Here is a 22,256-nt window from a genome sequence, read left to right on the forward strand (position 1 = left end):
CATAGTTATGTGTTATGCAGCTGTCAAAATACTTATGACAAAGTATGGTGGTATATATTTGTAGTCCTGTCTATAAAGGAGGCTGAGACAGGAGAATCATTTGAGCCCAGGAGTTCAAGGCCAGTTTGGGCAACATACTGAAACCATGAGTCCAAAAATAAGAACAATTATTGTATTTATGAAGACAGGGTACTGACAGAGAAAGTAAAAAAAAGAAAAAAAAATTGTTGACTAGAAAACGTAATGAATGAAATTATACAATACAGCCATAAAATGCTAGTGAAAGAAAATGGTTAATGTTTTTTAAATTAAACTCTTGTCAAGTGGGGGTGCAGTTTTGTGTTCTGTAGAACATTTGGCAAGTTGAAATTTTTGATTATCACAATTGAGGGGAAGTGCTACTGGCATCTAGTGGGTAGAGGCCAGCAATGCCACTAAACATTCCTGTGTTGCACACAGGACAGTACCCTGACCCTGAGCAACAAAGTGTCATCCATCTCAAAGAATTGCAAAGACTAGGAAACCCTAGTTTTGCTCTGAACTATGGCATCAGAACAGACGGTATAACTTGCCCTTACTACCTCTTGGCAATTTCACTGGGCTTCAGTGGGATTTTTACTAAGTCAGGTATATACATCCTTAATCTGGAGTTTGTAGCCAACTAGAATAACAGAAAAGAGCAAACCTAATTTCTTCAAACCTCTAGGGTAGACTCGTCCAAACCTAACACTTAAGCCCTCCCAGGCTCCCTCCAATACAGAATTATCTGGTTCAAAATATCAGCACTGCTAAAACAGAAACCCCAGGTTATAGTGGTATTTTCCTATTTTCTAAGTTTTTTATGAGAGTTACTTTTGTAACTTGAAACATAAAGACTTAAAATTCTGGGCTGGGGTTGTGGCTCAGAGGTAGAGCACTTGCCTGGAATGTGGGAGGCACTGGGTTAAATTTTCAGCACCGCATATAAATTAATAAAATAAAGTCCATTGACAACTAAAAAAAGACTTAAAAAAAAAAAGACTTAAAATTCTTAATTTACAAGGGAGTAGTCTCCAAGGGAGAGGTTTGAAACACCATCATGATTCTGAACACTGGATAGACTAAGCATACGTGGGACTTTGTCTTGCTTACCTTTGCTGCAGGAGAACTTTGAGGTCTTTCTTTCGTTTGAAGATTATAGCGACAGTGCCTTGGTAGCAAATCTCCGTGAGCGGTGCATTAAAGCTCATGAAGTTGCTCAGGCCAGGCAGAAACCCAGGAGCACTCCAGAGCCCATTGCTGCTGAGGGGACGGGCCTGAGCACCAAATCAAAGCTTCAGGGACAGGCGTTGGCCCTGCAGGTGCCCCCACAAGAGCTGGAGGCAGAGCTGGCCTTTCGAGCTTTGAAAGACGGGAATGTGAGGACAGCGCTGAGCAAATGCAGGTGATGTCTGGACCACTGACTTGCCCCACTTGTCTGACAGTAACAAGTGCAGAACCAGTGACACTTTTTTTTCTCAAAAACAACTTTTGGTTTCTCATCCTGAGAGCCCATTTGGGGGCCCCTCTTTCTGAATATAGTAGCATACAAGGAATGTAACAAATACTGCCAAGTTACATAACATAACCATTGAATTTAGGTGATTTAATGATTTTTTTTAATAATTTGAAAATTGAGGCTCAGTGCATACCATGAAAGCATTTTAAAGACATTTTATGTGTTGATAACAGTCATTATGTGCTCATGCAAGAAAGGCAAATGCACTTGCTTGTGATATGAGTATTGTAATCATCCGCACTTCCTCTCCTCCAAAGAGACCTGTTTAAGTATCACTGCAGTGCCGACACGGGGAGATTGCTGTTTCTGATGTGTCAGAAGCTTTGTCTGATGCTGGCTAACGAAGTCCCAATGAGAGCCCCTGAGGGACTAAATCTCCCTTCCGAGGTGCACAATCTCGCGTGCCAAGCTGTCACCATCTGCAGTCCAGGTGAAACACTGATAATAGTTCTCTATTCTCTGGCTCCTTGCACACTTGTCTCCCAAGTGTCTTCTCTGTACTTTTGGGCATTCCAGTAACCAGGCAAGAGATGGTAGCTCTTCCTTCCAAAGTGACAACTAGAATTGATTTCTCATTCAGGAATTACAGTTTTAAGATAGTTCAAAATATTAACAATGTCATTTCTGACCGTTGACAGTATGCGGCTTAAAGAAAAAATGTACTGCATTTAGAGTAGTCAAAGCTATGTGGAAACCTTGCTGTCCGCTTCATGACCTTCCTTAGAATTTTGAATGGTGATTATAAAACGGTGGTTTTACTTATTCTAAAGATATGAAATGGGAGCTTGATTTTTCTCCACATTCTTTCAGATTTTTTACTCGATGCTTTAGAGCTGTGTAAATACACGTTAACGGCAGTGGAGCTTTCCAGACAGTGCCACATGGATGACTGTGGAATCCTGATGCAAGTAAATCACTTTAAATTCTTTTTCCTTAAATAAAACCCCTGCCAACTCATACACGCCACTTTATATCACTTGCATAGTTTACAAAAATACTGCATCAATCTCTTCAATTTTCTTATTATACACTAAAAACCTACTTACAGGCGTGAGACCACTTCTTTCCCAGCCATGTATTGGTGTTAATTTACACTGTTTTTTGAAACATTGGGCCTCAAATGAGGCCTCTCTATATATTATCCTTCTGTTAGAGTTTAATTTAAAATGAAATTTTTTTATGCCATAGACCAGAAGAAACAGATTACATCTGTCTCTGTTCTGCTGTATTGCTTAGGGAATAATGACCAAAAAAAAAAAAAAAGTCTGCAGATGTTCAGCACAGTCACAATTTTATTTTTCTGAATATTTTTGATTTTCAGTTGGTTGAATCCACAGCTCTAACTGAGGATGTAGAGGGCCAGCTATATACAGTTGTATTTAACCATCAACAGTGCTTATCTATATAATACACCTGATTCTGCATACTGGTCGGTTATGATAGACTCTGTTTTGCAGAGAACATAGTTCTATCTTTTCTGTATGGTCTGGTATTTAGGCTTCTTTTGGAACTCATAAGGATCCGTATGAAGAGTGGTCTTACAGTGACTTCTTCAGTGAAGATGGGATTGTTCTTGAGTCACAGATGGTGCTACCGGTTATTTATGAGTTGATTTCAACACTTGTGCCTCTTGCTGGTAAATTTCACTTGTAGTGTTATTTGGTATGTTTTTCTGCTTTGTGCAAATTTAAACTAGAGGTTTGAAACTAGAACTATATGCGATAATGTACATGAATCTCACAGGGATAATGTTGAGCAAAAAGAGACAGATATAATACATACTGTATGAGTGAATTTACATAAAGTACAAGAACAAGCTAAAACTAAGCCATGGAGTTGGGAAGTCAGGGAAGTGGTTACCCTTATGGGGAGGTAATGACTATATTGGGTAATGACTATAGTGGGGGATTCTGAGTGCTGGTCATGTTCCACATCTTAATTTTGTTGTTATATTCAGTTTGTGGAAATTTATTAAATTGTACACTTATCTGTGCATTTTTCTGTTTATGTAGTTTAAGTTCTGTTTTTAGTAGCAGTTTACTTTAGAATATTTGATATTAGCACAGTATTTAAATATCTGAAGTAGGCATGGTGATGTACACCCATAATCTCAGTGACCTGGGAGCTGAGGCAGAAGGATCTCAAGTTCAAGGCTGACCTTGCCAACTTAGCAAGACCCTGTCTCAAAATAAAATAGAAAGGACCGAGGATGTAGCTCAGTGGAAAAGTGCCTTTGGATTCAATTCCCGGTACCAAATAAATATATAAATATGAGTTTATTTGCTTTATAAGAGTCTTATTTTATTTAGTGGCATTAATTTTTTGTTTTCTTTTGCAGAAATCAAAAGATATCCCTTGGATTCTATAAGTTTGCCGTACTGCTCCATTAGTGAAGGTATTTAACATCAGAAGTGCATAGCATTGTATTCTAATTTTATAATTATACAAATATAGAAATTCATTAAAATTCTGAATATGAATCTGAATTTATCCTTTATGTACTTATTTCATTATTTTATTATTAATTTTCCAGAAGATCAGGTTATGTGATTTGGCTGATAATATTAACGTTTATGAATCTTCATAAATTTTAGTCTTCCATATAGAGAAACTTTTTATCTACAAGTGATTTAAACATCTCAATTTTTTAAAATAGTCAGTTTACAATCAAACTATCTCATTATTTAGTGGAGTTAGTTATTTTTCTGTTTAAATCCAGTGTCCTGTTGAAATTCTGTCATTAACTAACTTTGAGAATGAATTCATGATTGTTAACCTGCATTGAAGAAGTAGGCTGGCCTGGGGTTGTAGCTCAGTGGTAGAGTGCTTGCCTAGCATGCAGGAGGTACTGGGTTCCATCCTCAGCAGCACATAAAAATAAACATGTAAAATAAAGACTTTGTGTCCATCTATAACTGAAAATGAGAACACTTTTAAAAAGAAGTAGTGTCCCTGAAAGCAGTTTCTCTTTATTATATGATCTTTCTCTATTTAAAACATGTAAATATTAAAACTTTTTTCACTTTGCAGGAGACAACCTTATTTTACCTGTTATACATTCCATCTCTACCCTGCTTCAGAACCTTCAGGAATCTAGCCAGTGGGAGCTGGCCCTGAGATTTGTCGTTGGTTCCTTTGGTACTTGTCTCCAACACTCTGTGTCAAACTTCATGAATGCCAGTCTGAGTGAGAAGGTATAGTTTCTAGAACAAATACTTTTGACTTTGGGTGAATAGAGATACAAAAGCATTGCCAAACAAAGGAATTTGGAGTTCATGGTTTCCTGTTTGATCCTATAGCAAGAAAATTGATCATGAGTAAAATGTAAGGAACATTTGTTAAACATCTACTAAAATTTAGGTGCAATTCAAGGTGTTTGCACACTTTTTTGTGGGGGAGGGGTACTGGGAGATTGAACCAGGGTGCTTTATCACTGTCCTTTATCACAGTCCTTTTTTTAAATTTTGAGACAGCTTCTCAAAAGTTGCTCAGGGCCTCACTAGGTTGCCCGGGCTGGTCTCAAACTTATGATCTTCCTGCCTGAGCCTCCCCAGTTGCTGAGATTATAGGCTTGTACCACTGTGCCCAGCCTTTCACACACATTTCCATCCTCATTCTCAAGAGTCTCCATTTTGGAAATGTAGAAACTTATATTCAGAGAGGTGAAGTAAGTTCCCTACGGTGTTGGGTGCATTGATAATTCTTCACATCCAACTTCAGTGCAGTATCATTCTGCCATTTGTTTTTTTTTTTTGTTATCCAAATTTTAATTATTTCCTGACAGCATCATGGAAGACAAGCTACCTGTTGATAACTTGTTTATGAAGCTGGGTCTCAGAGGAAGTTGTCTCTGTTTCCACTACTTCATTGTTGAGAATTTAGTGTCGATTCTTTCTGTTTTAAATTGACTCTATTGAGGTATATCTTTCAAAATTAAAGTGCACATGTTTTTTTGTTTTTTGTTTTTTTTTTGGTGGTGCGGGGGAATTGAATCCAGGGCCTTGTGCTTGCAAGGCAAGCACTCTACCAACTGAGCTACATCCCCAGCCCTAAAGTGCACATGTTTTAAATGTATCGACCAGTGTATCCCTCTTGGCACCAACACCACAATCAAATGCCGAGTTTTTTTTGTTTGTTTGGTTTTGGTTTTTTGGTACTGGGCATAGGACCCAGGGGCACTTTAACACCTTGTATCTTTTTTTTTTTTTTTTTAATATATTTTTGAGACTGGGTCTAGCTAAGTTGCTTAGGGCCTCGTAAGTTGCTGAGACTAGTCTTGAACTTGCAGTCCTCCTGCCTCAGCCTCCTGAGTCATTGAAATTATAGGGTTGTGCCACTGTGCCCAGCAAGATACAGAATGTTTTTAAAAGTTCCTTTTTTCCTCTTCCAAGTCAGCCCCCCATCCCAGCTCCAGCTTTGTCACTATAAATTAAGTGCTAATAATTTTTTAATAAAACATAAATTTTCAGTGTTCCTTAATATTTGAGACAAGTTTTTAGAATGAAACGTAAAAGTGGACCTAACGATTCTATTGTTCTTTTCTAAAAGTTGCTTGGCGAAACCACATTAGTTAATTCAAGACATGTTGTTATGGAATTGAAAGAAAAATCTGTTACGTTTATCAGGGGAAATGCTACAACCCTACTGCACAAAGTAAGTATTTGTGATTTGTTTATTTATTTGCCTGTTTACCTTTTAGCTCAGTCAGCAGTACCTATGCCAGTAAGACAGTGTTACCATTCTAAGATTTCAAGAACCTCTATTATAGCTAATATCACTACTAATTTTCTTAATTATGGGAAATGACATGGTACTGAGCATTTATGAAAAAGTAGTGAATGTTTCCCATGTTGTCCCTTGGTTTAGTTACTTGTTTTATGAACTAAATCCTCTCAGTCACCCTTGCTGTGCTTTACTTCTATGCCAGGATTTCTATCTCACAAATTCTAATTTTCCATTTGCCTTTTAAATTTTTATTTATTTATTTATTAGTTAGCGTTATTGAGGATTGAACCCAAGAACGTTAAATATGCTAGGCAAGTCTGTATCATTGAGCTACATCACCAGTCATTTTATTTTATTTTACCCAGACTGGCCTGGAACTTTTTTGGAGGGGAGTGGGGTGTGGTACCAGGGATGAAACCCAAGTACACTTAACAACTGAGGCACATTCACAGCCCTTTTTATTTATTTATTTTTATTTTGAGATAGGTTCTCACTAGGTTGCTTACAGTCTTGCTAAGTTGAGGCTGGCTTTGGACCTGTGATCGTTGTCCCTCAGCCTCCCAAGTAGTGGGGATTACAAGCATGTACCACCATGCTCAGCAGGATTTAGTATTTACAAAAATTATTTTTGAGACAGTATTTCACTCAGTTGCTGAGGCTAGCCTTGAATTTGCAATCCTCCTGCCTCAGCCTCCATTAGTTTCTGGTATTATAGCATGTATGCCACTGTACTCAGCCAATACATGACCCTTTTAAGAACACTTGATGGAGTGCTGAGTTGAGGGTCTGTTTGGACTAGATCCAACAGAACCCTGCAGAACAGAATCTCCATAGTCATTTTCTTTCAAGGAGAGTAGATTTCAGTGATTTTGTTATTAAGATGAGAGTGTTGAGTTTCCAGAAAGGAAATGATTAATGGTTTGGAGACAGGACTTCTGCAGGAACAAGCCCTTAAGTAGATGAGAAGGGATGGAATTCAGTGAACATGTGGAGGTTTCGCCTTCAATGGGCAGGGACAGTTGGTGACTGGAGGAAAAGAAGAGTACAGTCGTGCATTGGCCAACAGTGAAGATACGTTCCAAGAAATGCCTTGTTAGCGATTTTGTGGTTACGCAAACATCATAGAATATACTTACCAAACCAAGATGGCTGCAACTAGATGTATCATCTTAAGGGACCAGTGTTGTGTACGCAGTCTGTCAGTGACCAGAACATCATTATGAGGTGCACAGAAGCAGAGGGGCTCATAGATTTAGTGGAAATATGAAGAAACTCACTTCTGGCTGCCTCTCATTTCTCAGGGAAAAAAAATGAGGTCTGCTAAGAGGGAGGCAAGGGAGGGGTTGCTGGAGATTTCAGAGAACAGACAAAATAATCACACAGAGAAAGGAAGAATTCCATGCCCCATTTCCTTAATTTTCTGGTAGTGGTACAAGACCTTAAACCTAAGCAGACTCACTGGAACTGTCCTACTACAAATAATTTCATGAAGCACTTGTTTTTTCATAGGGTCCGTAATTCAGGTTACTGACAGAGAACCTGAAGATCCTTATTTCTGTCTTGATTATGAAGAATCTGCTTCTTATGATGCTTTCTTCCCACAGGTATTCAATTGTCGCCTGGTGGATCTTGACCTGGCCTTGGGTTACTGCACTCTGTTACCTCAAAAGGATGTGTTTGAAAACCTCTGGAAGCTTGTAGATAAAGCATGGCAGAATTACGACAAAATTCTGGTATGCCCTAAGCAAGAACAACTTTTTTATTTTTTAGAGACAGGGTCTCACTGAGTTGATTAGAGCCTCACTAAGTCGCTGAGCCTGAGTTTGAACTGAGCTCCTCTGCCTCAGCCTCCTGAGCTGCTGGGATTGCAGGTGTGCACCACCATGCCTGACTGAGAACAGCTTTTGTTTTGTCTTTGTTTTTCTAATCAGAGGCATGTATTTAGGAAAGTGGATACATACTCAAGGGAGAATGGCAGCGATCTTAAGAGAGACACCTTTGGGCTAAAGCAGGAATACACATTCAAGGGGTGATGTGTATTGTCTCCAGAGGGAGAGACAACCCATTGATGTGGGATGTTAATATTTACAGACAGCCAGTGCTGGGGGCTGGACTGGAGGTGGCCAGAGCCCAGTTACATAATTTTATGCTAGTTTTTCCTGCACTTGTGCATGTCCCTCATCTTACAAGGGCAGGGGCCGAGGACACCTCACTCAAGAGCTACCACAGTTCCTGAGTACTTTCTGCATCTCAGTGCCTTGTGGGTGTTTCCTTTAAGACTCAGTATTTCTCTTTCTTTATCTCAAATTCCTATCTCATTTCCCCCCATGAGACTATCTTAAGGGCTGTTGAGGGGCGAAGGTCCATCTTTTATGGCTGCTTTAGGCTGGCAAGGGGTGATCCCTACCCAGGGATCAAATGTCTTGTCTTGATGTGAAGGAGACAGACACTGGTCTCCATGTGGGATGGGGTGGAATTCTTGCATTGCCCTCCTTTTAACATGGAATTATTGTGAACCAGAAAATACAAGGTCTGTGCCTCTGAAGATCCCCTTACAGGCCACAAAGAGATGTCTTGGAAGAAGGACCCAAGAAGTTCTAGGAGGGAAGGGGAATTCAACTAAGGACCAGCTGGATTCTTGGCATACATGAGGGGAAAGAGTTTGAGCACACTGCAGAGGCATAGACAGAAGTGTTCTTAGGGAGTAGATGCACATTCAAGGGAGAACAGCGGGGCCAGGGGTTCTGGAGAGTGAGAAGGCTTTGAGGAAAAGCAAGGAATACATTCAAGTGAGAATGCAGGCCATCTCCAAATGGAGAGACGGTCCACTCTGTTTTCATGAAGTATTAAAGATTTGGGGGAAGACATGAAGTTGACTTTGCAGCAGGTCTAAATGTTTAGTGGAAGAAACCCTGGGCTCAGTTTCTGCCAGCTTTATCTTGACTGGTAACGTGCTGGTGAGTGACTGGTAACAGGCACGTCATCAGTATCGCTTGACTCAGTTATAATGTTTTCATTTCCTGAAGTCTGCATGGGACCTCACGCCTTGCACTTACTGCGGTACACTTGAAACCCTAGACTCATGAGTCAGTTTTTTATGTAGGACAAGTTTAAAGAATAGAAAACTTTTCTTGGATGTCGCTTGTTTTAAAATTTTCCTTTTGTGGGTATTTTGCTTCCAGGATAACTAAAATTTGCCTTTTTCTTATAAAGGAAAGCCAGGCTAAATTTATAGCATCATGCAAAAAGCTAAAATATCTAAATAACACATAAGAAGTAATGACTGGGTACAAGGTGATGTGTAACATTCTTATACTCTTTTCACCAAGGAAGGTTGTGGTCTGTTTGTTTGTTTGTTTATTTTTGGTGCTGGGGATGAAACCCAGGGCCTCACACATAGGCACATGCCCTACCACTGAGCTATACTCCCAGCCCAACGAGATGATTTTTGTTGTTCAATTTCATCTAAAAGGTGTTAGAAGAACGTATTTTTGCAATCAAATTTTAATCCTATATTAATTTTTAGGCAATATCTCTGGTGGGTTCTCAGCTGGCCAGTCTCTATCAGGAAATTGATATAGGGCTTCAGTTCCGTGAACTCAGTACTGATGCCCAGTGGGGTATTCGTCTTGGTAAACTTGGGGTGAGTATTCATGTTGCTATGATTTTTCTTCCATCCTGGTAATTACTCAGTGAGAGCAAGGCCTCATTGCCTTTTACTTTTGGGAAGAGAAAATATAGTACTGACTCAAACATTTTGGTTATATTAAGCACACAAGGAAGTTAGGACTTTTACTTCATTTCCTTTTTCATATATTTTTAAGGAAGTTAAAAGCTTGACATTTTCATCTGCTTAGCTTTCTCGTTTACTGGTATATATCGAGTATCAATTGACATTTATGCTCTTATCAGGCCTAGTGTTTAGTCTTGTCCTTTTTTTTAGTTGCTGCTGTTATTTAGTTAAAGATAATGTTGGAGTATGTACAAGCACACTATGCTCTAACACCTAGTGGGGAACAGTAAACTGCTTGTATTTTTATTTTTTTAAACAGCCCTTACTTTTGACCCTGTCATAGAACAAACAGAACCTTGTTTTCTTTTCCAAGTATGTAAAGTTTTATTTTGCTTGCAAACAGTTGACTTATCCAGGAGGGTAACCACTGCAAAAAGAGTATGTGTTTTGAAGCCTCATTCCCATGCAGCGATGGGGTGTGTCCCGTAGACATTACCCCACAAACCCAGCTGCTGAAGAGGCGAGGGTTCAGGCTGTGCAGGAGTTTTGGACCTCCAGCCAGACACCTCGAGTCTGAATAACTGAGTTGAGTAGCATGGTAAAAATAAAAGTTGGAGGAGCCATTAAAAAAAAGTATCTTAAAAAAAAGAAAGAAGGAGAGTAAAATAGGAAGTCATATCGTTGCTCTTATTTTGATACATTCAGAGGGTCTTTTTTTTTTTTTGTGGTGCTGAGGATTGAACCCAGGGCATGCAAGCACTCTATCAGCTGAGCTATATCCCCAGCCTCTTAGAGGGTCCTTTTGTTCTTATTTCTAGATTTCTTTTCAGCCTGTTTTCAGGCAACATATTCTCACCAAGAAAGACCTCATTAAAGCTCTCGTGAAGAATGTAGATATGGATATAAGCCTCATTCTGGAATACTGCAGGTAATTCTTTAAACTTTAGTGTATGTTTGCTGTTATTTTATCCACAGTAATCTTTATTGTAAGGAGACTGTAATCGAGGTGATTATTACTCATGGCCCATCGACCTCTGCTGTGTTCTTTTGCTTACATCCAAAGTGAGTAAATCCAAAGCTGAGTTCTCTTATGATGTCACCTGTTAAATTCACTTTGCCACGCGTCTCAAACCTAAGGCTCTCCCTGACAGTTCATACTGAGCAGGTCTGGATTGAGACCTAGGAATCTTGGCTCTTTTTTTTTTTTTTTTTTTTTTGTGGTGCTGGGGATCGAACCCAGGGCCTTTGTGCTTGCAAGGCAAGCACTCTACTGACTGAGCTATCTCCCCAGCCCGGAATCTTGGCTCTTTAATAGGAGCTCCCAGTGATTCTCAAGATCAGTACTATAGTGCCCTTTACAATGAAAACTGGTCCAAGACCTCCTGTGACTGCCCAAAGCTGAGGATAGTACCAAACTCTGTATTTACTGTTTTTTCCATCCAATAATCAAGACAACTACTAAGTGACTTACAGGCAGAATAGATATCCTGGTCAGGGATGGCATGAGATTTTATTTTATACTTAGAACAGCGGGCAGCTTAAAACATGAATTGTAACCAGGCACAATGACACTTGCTTGTAATCCTAGCATGTTGGGAGGCTGAGACAGGAGGATCACAAGTTCAAAGCCAGCCTTAGTGAGGCCCTAAGCAACTCAGACCTGTCTCTAAATAAAATACAAAAAAAATCTGGGATATGATTCAGTGGTTAAGTGCCCCTGAGTTCAATCCCTGGTATACTCTCCCACAAACAAGCAAAAAAATAAAAAAAACATTAGTTGTTTATTTCTAGAATTTTACATTTAATTTTTTTGGACTTCTGTTGACCATTGATAACCACATTCCATTAGATTTTTTGAGATACTAAGGTTTGAACCCAGGGCCTGGCACATGGTTGGGAAGCACTCTTACCACTGAGCCACATCCCCAATCCTTTTTTTTTTTTTTTTTTTTTTTTGAGAAAGGGTCTTGCTAAGTTGTTTAGGGTCCTCACTAAGTTAGCGAGGCTAGCTTTGAACTTGTGATTCCCCTGCCTTAGATTCCCGAGTCCCTGGAATTTTAGATATCTGCCGCCACACCCAACCTCCTTTTTAAATTTGATTTTATTTTGAGACAGGGTCTTACTGAATTGCCCGTGCTGACCTGGAACTTTCCATCCTCCTGCCTTAGCCTCCCAAGTACTGGAATTAAAGACATGTGCCACTGTACCTAGCTTGATATCAGATTTTCAAAAGGCAGTGATTATCTGTGATATGTAGTTTATCTGATCTTAAGGCTGGGCATTAGGAAGGTAAACCTCAGTGATGGGAGCGTGTACCTAAGATGTTGGTCAGAACCGTGGTGTGGAAATGCACACACAGGGAGATGAGTGTGTGACTTATACCTCTTCTAGAACATTTCAGTTGGACTGTGATGCAGCTCTTCAGCTGTTCATCGAAACACTGCTCCACAACACTAACGTCAGCCAAAGCCAGGGAGACACAAACCTGGCATCTACAAAGCAGCAGCATTCAAAACTCCTGGCCAAAGCCATCGAAATGGTTCCTTTACTGACGAGCACAAAAGATTTGGTCATCAGCCTTAGTGGAATACTACGTAAGGTAGGTGAACAGAAAATGAATCTATCAGGTCATCTCAAATATCCCTCCCACCCTTAACAGATGCATAAAATAACTGGATGTATGAGTTGTATTTTTATAAACTTTTAGTACAGTTTAATGCAACAATTTTCCTTTCTTACCTTTTTTTTCAAAATGGAAATAGACTCCCTGCCCAAATTTTTGAGAATAGCACACATTCTTTAAAAATCAAATTAAAAAGGCATAAATCAAAAAGGGAAACATTTTCTCCCTTGACATAAATCAGTAGTTTGTTGTAATAACTGTTCTACACTAAATTTACTATACTTAGAGTAGTAACTGTCCTATTTATTTCTTTTTCCATCATATAGATAAAACATACTATATTTAACCAGCGTTTTATGGATGGGCATTTGAACTTTTTGTAGTTGTGTAATTATAAATCATTTCAATGAATGTGAATGCCTTTATACATGTATTGTCCTGCCCTTGCCTGATTATTTTTTTAGGACTCTGAGAGTTGGAATTTTGAAGGCCTTGGGTAGTTTGATGGGATGAAAGTGGAAGGCAGGGAATATGAGATTGTAAAGCTGCTGGAAATTTTTCATTTTACATTTTGCCTGTAATTCAGCCAAAAATTATGTACACTTGCTAAAATTTTCTAGGTATAATAAACCATCTTCCCACTTAGGTTTTTATGTGACTTGAGTTGGCATTTTAAAAAATAGAAGAATTAACGATGAGTGGGCAGTAACAAAGAACAAAAAGAATGTGTCTCTTCTTTTCCTAAGTCTATAGAGAGCACCCAGTGAATTCCTGTATTGTAGTACATAGCCAGAGCTAAGACAGGTTCCTCGGAGACACATTTCATGGAGAACCACAATTAGAGTTAAGTAATTTCTAAGAAAAGTCCACTTTCTTCCTGTTCCAATTTTCCCATCAAGTGAAAGAAGTAGATCTTCAATTTCAAACTCAAATTGAAATTTTTGTCATATGTTCCTTATTTCTATGTATTTAGTACCCTCAAAGCATCTTTATTTATTAAAACAACTTTGTCTTATATAGCTTATTTGATTTCAAGACATTTTAAAGCATATTTATTTATTCAAATTGAGATCATTTTAGAAGTAGGAAAGTTTTAATTTAAAATAATAATTTAAGTTGTAGTGTACTGAGATTTTATTCATAATCTATACCAACGGACGTTATTGAATGAAACTGTTGGCAGGATAGTATTTTCTCATGTATATATATATTTTTTTTATACAGCTGGACCCCTATGATTATGAAATGATTGAAGTTGTCCTGAAAGTTATAGAAAGAGCTGATGAGAAGATAACCAATATTAATATTAATCAGGTATAACAAAATTATTAAACATTTAAAAATCATCTTCATGCTTTTATGTTTTTATTTTTATTTATTTATTTATTTATTTTTTTGCGGTGCTGGGGATTTGAACCCGGGTCCTTATGCTTGCGAGGCAAGCATTCTACCAACTGAGCTATATCCCCAGCCTGCTTTTATTTAAATCATAAATAATATTACATAATTTTTATGTCTTTTGGGTTATCCTTTAATCTCCTTTTAAACTCCATACTTTATATCTTTTTTTTTTTTTTTTTTTTTTTTCCTTTCTCTCCCAGTGCTAGGGATTGACCCCAGGGTCTTGTGCTTGCAAGGCAATAACTCTACCAACTGAGCTATATCCCCAGCCCTAGATCTTTTTCTTTAAAAGGAATCTGGCACCAAGATTTTCATGCTATTCATATTTTGCCATATATTGTCATCCTGTTTTTCCTGTGTTGAGGTGATTTAAATCTGCTATCCAAGAGTATGAAGTCACTAAGGCATTAATTGTGAAGAATTAAGGCAACATTATCTGCTATCTAGCAAGAACAAAAGGACATGGGCCCAGTTAGATTCAGTTTTGTGTATTAATAGGTAGGTCCAGGACACTCAATTCTTTTTTTCTTTTGTAGTATTAGGAGTTCAACCCAGGGTCTCACGTGTGATTGGCAAGTACTCTACCACTGAACTGCATTCCCAGTCCTTTTAGTTTTTCTTTGAGATAAGGTCTTCCTGTGTTGCTGAGGACATCCTAAAACTTGTGATCCTCCTGCTTCAGACTCCTGAGTCACTGAGTTAATAGGTTTGAGCCACCACATCTGGTTCAGGACTTGCAAGTTCTATTTGAGTACTTTTTTTTTTTTTTTTTTTTCTTTTTTTTTGGGGGTGCTGGGGATTGAACCCAGGGCCTTGTGCTTACAAGGCAAGCACTCTACCGACTGAGCTATCTCCCCAACCCCTTGAGTACTTTTAATAACTTCTTTTTACTCATTTAAAAAATTTCTTTCTTTCTTTTTTTTTTTTTTTTTTTTGAGCATGCCAGGCAAGCATTATACCACAAGCTACATTTCTAGTTGTTTTTTGTTTGTTTGTTTGTTTGTTTTGGTGTTGTAGTTGAACCCAGGAGTGCTTAACCACTGAGCTACATCCCCAGTCTTTTTTATATTTTATTTTGAGACAGGGTCTTGCTAATTTACTTAGAGTCTCCCTCATTTGCTGAGACTCGCCTTGTGTTTGCAATCTTCCTGCTTCAGCTTCCTGAGTCACTGGGACTACAGGCCTGCACCACCCACAACTGACTCATTAACTTCTTAATCATTTCTGATTTTGGTCCTAGTGACTTGTATATTAAAATTGAATTTTAAAAATAAAAGAAAAATGGTTGGTTCAAAAGGTTATACAAGCCAGGTCCAATGGTGCACGCCTATAATCTCAGTGGCTTGGGAGGTTGAGACAGGAGGAACCTGAGTTCAAAACCAGCCTTAGCAACTTAGTGAGTTACTAGGCAACTCAGTGAGACCCTGTCTCTAATAAAATAGAAAATAGGACTGGGGATGTGGCTCAGTGGTTGAGTGTACCTGAGTTCAATCTGTGGTACCCCCCAAAAAAACAAAGGTTATAGAAGCCCTAAAACAGAAAATATAAGCATAAGATGGACTAAGGACATAGAGAATTAATTTTAGATCTAAAACCTCTGTTTTTAAAATTAAATCAAGCTTGGCATCATGGTGTATAGCCATCATCATTCCAACTATGTGGGAGGCTGAGGTAGAAGGATCTCTTGAGCTCAGGAGTTCAAGACTAGCCTAGGCAACATAGTGAGACCCTGTCTCAAAACTAATAAACAAAATTTTTTAAAAAAGTGAATTCAAGTATTTTTTAAGTAATATCTCAAAATATTTGAAGAGTACATCAAGTCTGTGTGTGGTGACACACAAACCTTTAATCCCAGCTGCTCGCGGGGGCTGAGACCAGAGAATCATAAGTTCAAAGCCAGTCTCAGCAACTTAGTGAGGCCCTAAGCAACTTAGTGAGACCGTCTCAAAAAAAACAGGAGGCGGGGTGGGGTGGAGTGCTGGGATACGGCTCAGAGCTCGAACACCACTGGGTTCAGTCGCCCATACTAAAAAACAAGAGTACATCAGGAACTGCCAGTCTCATTTACAGAGCATCCTGCCAACAAGGTTCTACTGGTTTCTCCTATTATGATTTCTTCAATGATTGTATTAATTTTGGTTTATAAGGATTCAATTACAGGGGATACTAGAAATTGTTTTGCTGATCTTTGTGAAAATGAGACTTTCCAAGGAATGGCAACCCAGAATGCATGGAGTTAGACAACTTTGAGACAGTATAGGATTGGGTCCTTCTTACAAGAAAATGCTTTTTTATTTTAATGCAGGCATTGAGTCTTCTGAAGCATTTGGAGTCATACAGAAGAATTTCCCCTCCAGTGGACCTAGAATACCAGTACATGTTGGAGCATGTGATCAGTCTGCCATCAGCTGCCCAGACTAGACTGCCTTTTCACCTGATATTATTTGGCACAGCACAGAACTTCTGGAAAATTCTCTGTATGTTTGTTAACTTATAGAATTTTTCCGACTAGTTAACAGTTTTTTCTCAAGCAAATCATACTCTTCTCGTTTCCTTTCTAGCTTCAGAGCTCAGTGAAGAGTCCCTCCCAACCCTGCTCTTAATCTCTAAATTAATGAAGGTAATGGTTTAAAACCTCATAAGAGGCTTCTTCATGCTATAACTAATCCTCACCCTGAGTACAAAGACTTTATGCTGCTTTTACCTAAAAATTGAACTCCTTTTTTCTCCAAAGTTCTCTCTAGACACTCTCTATGTGTCTACAGCCAAACATGTGTTTGAAAATAACTTGAAGCCAAAGCTCCTGAAGTTGATACCAGCTAAGTCTTCTGCACTGATGAACAGGGAAATAGCTAAGATCACTCAGACCATCGAGTCCTACCTGCTGTCTATAGTCAACCCAGAGTGGGCTGTGGCCATTGCCATCACTCTAACCCAGGATATACCAGAAGGTATGGAATCTCCTATAATTGGCTTTAAAATGGTAAACTGGTTTTGGTTTTGGTTTGGTTTTCGGTACTGGGGATTGAGTCCCCAGAGGTACTTCATCACTGAGCTACATTCCCAGGCTTTTTTTTTTTTTTTTTTTTTTTTTTAATTGAAGTTTGAAACAGGGTCTCGCTAAATTTCTTAGGGCCTTGCAAAGTTACTGAGGCTAGCCTGTTGCGGTGGCGCACACCTGTAATCCCAGCGACTCTGGAGGTGGAGGCAGGAGGATTGTGAGTTCAAAGCCAGCCTCAGCAAAGGCAAGGCACTAAGCAACTCACTGAGACCCTGTCTCTAAATAAAATACAAAATAGGGCTGGGGATGGTTTCTTTTTTTTAGCGGTGCTGGAGATTGAACCTAGGTCCTTGTGCATGCAGGGCAAGCACTCTACCAACTGAGCTATATCAGGGCTGGGAATGTGACTCAGTGGTTGAGTGTCCCTGAGTTCAACCCCAAATACCTGCCCACCCCCCAAAAAAAGAAGAAAACAAAGTTGCTGAGACTGGCCTTAAACTTGCAATTCTCCTGCCTCAGCCTCCCAAGCTGCTGGGATTACAGCGTGTGCTTGTAATTTGTTTTGGCTTTTTTTTTTTTTAATTGAAAAATTATTATTTATTTGACAGATAATTTCTGAATTAATATAAAGAAATGTCAGTGGCTTGAATACACTAATTCGAAACATTTTCACTAAGCACCAAGTAGAACAGTTTCCAGTCTTTTTACCAAAAACATCTTTATTTTTGAAAGATTATCTCAAACCTAGTTTATTTATGTTTTAAAACAGAAACCTAAAACTGCCAATCAGAGCTTCTAACTAGCATGATGACCAGGTTAAAACCTTATAATGGGTAAAAATAACTTTTAGAAGTTTTGATCTGTATATTCCAACTAGGGGATGTGCTGGCCTCAGGCTGGTAATCACAGGTCATAGGTCCACAAGCCAATAGCATCCACACAGCCTGCCTCAAAATGAGTAAGAAGCATATTGAAAGTGAGTACAAAGTATCTCATAAAATACATGTTCTCGTATATTCAAAGGGAGTAATGCCTAATTCCCGTTGGCGTACAATGCAACAAGGGGCACAGATACAGGTACCTTTACTCCCTAGCAAGGACAGTGCCCTGGAATGAAGTGGAGGCTTCGTTGACCAGGTGGCATCCAGGCCAGACCAGGATCATGAGTGGATATCGAGGCATGTGGAGAGGGATCAGGGCTGGAGAGGACAAAATGAACCAAGACACTGAATCAGAAGACAATGGAGTATCGATACTGGGTGAAGGGATGTATTCTAACAAGAGATGCATAACACAGAGAAAGGAAAACTTCCTCCAACAAGAGGGCAAAGCACCTTCCCAACAGGCTCCACATGCTCTCTGTGGACACAGAGTAACTGAGGATCAGACTTCAGGTCACCCTCGACCCTGAGGTCCTAGTCCTTGGAATCGAATCCGTGAGCAAGAATCTTCCTTCATTAAACTGTCTTTTCTCCAAAAAGTAAAACAAAAACAAAAGCAGACAAAACTAAACTCTCGAAAAAGAATCAGTCCAAGCTTTGACCCCTCATACTTGACTCGTGTCTGAGCTGTCACGCTAGGAGACAGGGTCTGCTCTTTTACTCACACTGATTCATTGCTGCAAGGCATCTAGCACATCATGTGTATGGCTGACTTGTAAGGACAGCCAAGAAATAAGGTGTAAATAGGTGGTGTTGTCACACACATGCACACACATCAGAATCTAGGGAGCAGGAGTGGCAGCCAAGGAGTGACCTCACGGACTCTGGCTTTCTACTTTGATCCTTCTCTCCTGCTTACCTTGTTTTTACTGAGTGCTCATTTGTATAATTTAAGTACTTGATCACTTCACTAAGCTGTATTGTCAGATTTGTTCACAAATCTCTTCTCTTTTTAGGTTCCTTCAAGATGTCTAGTTTGAAGTTCTGCCTGTATTTAGCTGAGAGATGGCTAGAGAACATCCCACTTCAGGTGCGTCTGAACCCGAAGACTGAGGGCTCTGCTCTCTTCTTAATTTGCACTGGGCTTCCCTAGCACATCTTCTCATCCTGACCTGGTACCTGAAGTGGAGGAGGAAGACCATGACTGAATGAGAGATGCTTCAGGATACAACTGAGAACGGGAGGGCCATGACTGATAAAGATGGAATCTTAGCCTCTGCTGAGATTTATAAAGTAAATTTTTTGAGATTTATAAAATAAGTTTTTTCTTTTTGCATGTAATTTTTCAAAAGGATGAAACACGGGAAAAAGCTCAGGCTTTGTTGAAGAAGCTCCATCTGCAGTTCCGGCGCTCAGGCACAGAGGCCGTGCTCATAGCCCACAAGCTGAACACTGGGGAATATTTAAGGATGATCGGAAAGCCTGCTCACCTCATCGTCAGCCTGTATGAACATCCCAGTATAAGTCAGAGAATGCAGAATTCATCTGGCAAGGATTATCCTGGTGAGAACAAAACTATTTTTGGATCCAGGAAGAAGTATTGTTTTGATTCTCAGTTATCTGATATTGAAAACTCAACTTACTCTTTTTTCAATTTCTTTATCTTGAATATCTTAGATATTCATGCAGCAGCTAAAGAAATAGCCGAAGTCAATGAAATTAATTTGGAAAAAATATGGGACATGTTGTTGGAAAAATGGCTGTGCCCCTCAACAGCACCTGATGTGGTAGGTACCCCCAGGACCCACAGGGTCATTACGTAGGAGCTGAGGGCTCCTCACAAAGGCCAAGTACTTGTCCTGCAAAGTACAGCCCTCTAATCAGGAGCACAGACTGTTCAAAGAAAGACGTGTTCATTTTACCATCCGATGAGTTTTAATGAAGTGGTTTCCTTTTTCTTTTTGTTGAAATATTGTTCCGTAGGTATTTTACCTTTCAATTGATTTCAGATATAGTCTGGTCTAAAAGAAGTGCTCAGGTTCATGTTTAATTCTTCATTTTGAAATAATTTTAAGTGAAACATCATTCTTAACATTTTGCCATATTGGCTTCATCACTGTCTGTATACATAGATTTCTACCCATTTGAGAGTAAGTTAAGTATGTTATGCCCCTTTGCCCCTTGATGTTTAAGTGTGTATTTCTTAAGAACAAGGATTTCCTCTTAATCGCAGTGTAATTATCAAAATCAAAAAAATTAGCTTTGCTGAGAGTGGTGGCACACACCTGTGACCCTAGCTGCTCAGGAGGCTGAGGCAGGAGGATCATGAGTTCAAAGCCAACCTCAGCAAAAGTAAGGTGCTAAACAACTCAGTGAGACTGTGTCTCTAAATAAAATACAAAATAGGACTGGGGATGTGGCTTAGTACCAAAAAAAATATGTATATATATATAATTAGAGAAAGGACTGAGATGCAGCCCAGTGTTCAATCCCCAGTACCAAAAAAATGTTGACATTGATGCAACACTCGAACCTCCAAGTCCATCTTATAGTTTAAGTTGTCCCAAAACATTCTTTGTGGTACTCCCCACCCCCTGGGTCCAGGACCTGGTCCACAGTTGTGCTCTGTGTTTGTCCTGGCTCTCATCTTTGGGTTTTCTTTTTCTTTGTTTTTCTTTTCCCTCCCTTTCTTCCTTCCTTCCTTTCTTTCCCATACTGGGTGTTGGACACAGGAATGCTCTACCCCTGAACTACACTCCCGGCCTTTTGTACATTTTTTAAGACAGGTTCTCACTAATTTGCCCAGGCTGACTTTGAATTTGCAGTCTTCCTGCCTTAGCCTCCAGAGTCACTGGGATTATAGTGTGTACCATCATGCACAGCTTTTAGATTGTGTATTTTAGGCAAGAATAGAACGTAGGTGATGTGTTTTCAGTACGTCACACTAGGAAGCACATAATGTCTGTTTTTAGAAATAATATAATTAACATCTAAAATTCATGATGGGATTTAGTGATCAAAATCTAGAATTTTCTACATCATTCTAAATTTTTAAGTAGAATTTAATAAGTAAATTCTATAATTCTTCATCTACTTAGACAAATATCCTTGGAAAAGAATCTACTTATAAACAAATAATATAGCTAACGTGACATAACATTAGGCTATAGTTTTTAAATTATTATTATTATTATTTTTATTGTTGTTGTTTTGGTGCTAGGGATCAAACCAGGGCCTAGAGCATGCTAAACACACATTCCACATTCTATTGCTGAACTACAACCCCAGTCCTCCGTGGTGGTTTGTTGTTGTTTTTGGTATTGGGGATTTAACCTGGGGACACTTAACTACAGAGCTACATCCCTAGCCCTTTTTATTTTTTATTTTGAGACAGGGTCTCGCTAAGTTGCTGAGATTGGCTGGAATTTGTAATCCTCAGTCTCCCCAGTCATTGGGTTTACAGGCATGTACCAACATGCCTGACTAGGTTTTTAATTTGTAGTTTTTAACATTTTGCCATATTTGCAAGGGCTGAATACTTGTCCTGCAAAGTACAGCTCTCTAATCAGGAGCACAGACTATTCAAAGAAAGACTTGTTCATTTTACTACTTCCTGTTATCTGATGAATTTTAATGAGGTGGTTTCTTTTTTCTTTTTGTTTAAATTTTGTTCTATAAGTATTTTACCTTTCAGTTGGTTTCAGACACAGTGTTGTCTAAAAGATGTGACCTGTTTTTAGCATTCAATTCAACAGGTATTTTTTAAAGTATTTACTAAGAGCAGGGACTGAGCTTCAGTTGAAAGACAAGTCAGAAGTATATCTTGCCACTGAGAATCTGTAGTTGCCTCTAGAAGCCAGCATCTGGAGATGTTTCAAGTTACACATAAATTCAAATCACCCACCTAAAGGTTCTGTCACACTGAGAACCATGACTGTACTTTAGTAGATCCTAATGACTGTGCTGAATTAATAAGTGGTTCATTTAAAATTCCTGGAGCCCTCATCTTAAAAATTGTCTAACAATATAAGTTCTAGAAAGACAGGAATATTTGTTTTGTTTGCTCAGGCAACCCATATACTGAGAATAAGGCCTGTCTCATTGTAAGTGCTCAGTAAATATTTATTGTGTGAGTATATGTGAATAAACTCAACATTTAAACAAAAATATTTTCATAAAATAATTTTGTTCATTGAGTTTTTCATGTGGATTTTCATACGTGAAAGTTTGTATAGTCACAAACTTAAGTTTCTGACTTCTTTTCCTTGTTTTCAAAGGAACCATTAGAATTATTTGAACTTCAGGAAGATGAAGCACTACAAAGGTAATGTTTTCCTTTACTCCTATGGGCCTTT

The 22,256-nt window shown here is 38.9% G+C and overlaps 1 protein-coding gene across 1 annotated transcript in view; it reads left to right on the forward strand.

Moving 5' to 3' along the window:
* Kntc1 (kinetochore associated 1) overlaps positions 1–22,256 on the forward strand; it is a 79,518-nt gene that overhangs the window by 41,599 nt on the left and 15,663 nt on the right. Inside the window, 19 exon segments of the mRNA XM_047562543.1 lie at positions 1,143–1,423; positions 1,795–1,967; positions 2,348–2,445; positions 3,035–3,173; positions 3,876–3,932; positions 4,568–4,731; positions 6,086–6,190; positions 7,867–7,995; positions 9,789–9,905; positions 10,814–10,923; positions 12,387–12,594; positions 13,843–13,932; positions 16,325–16,496; positions 16,581–16,639; positions 16,754–16,970; positions 18,918–18,991; positions 19,254–19,464; positions 19,579–19,688; positions 22,179–22,225. Coding sequence (XP_047418499.1) covers positions 1,143–1,423; positions 1,795–1,967; positions 2,348–2,445; positions 3,035–3,173; positions 3,876–3,932; positions 4,568–4,731; positions 6,086–6,190; positions 7,867–7,995; positions 9,789–9,905; positions 10,814–10,923; positions 12,387–12,594; positions 13,843–13,932; positions 16,325–16,496; positions 16,581–16,639; positions 16,754–16,970; positions 18,918–18,991; positions 19,254–19,464; positions 19,579–19,688; positions 22,179–22,225 — 2,561 coding nt within the window.

Source organism: Sciurus carolinensis, chromosome 8 (assembly GCF_902686445.1).
Source record: "Sciurus carolinensis chromosome 8, mSciCar1.2, whole genome shotgun sequence".
Classification (NCBI taxonomy): domain Eukaryota; kingdom Metazoa; phylum Chordata; class Mammalia; order Rodentia; family Sciuridae; genus Sciurus; species Sciurus carolinensis.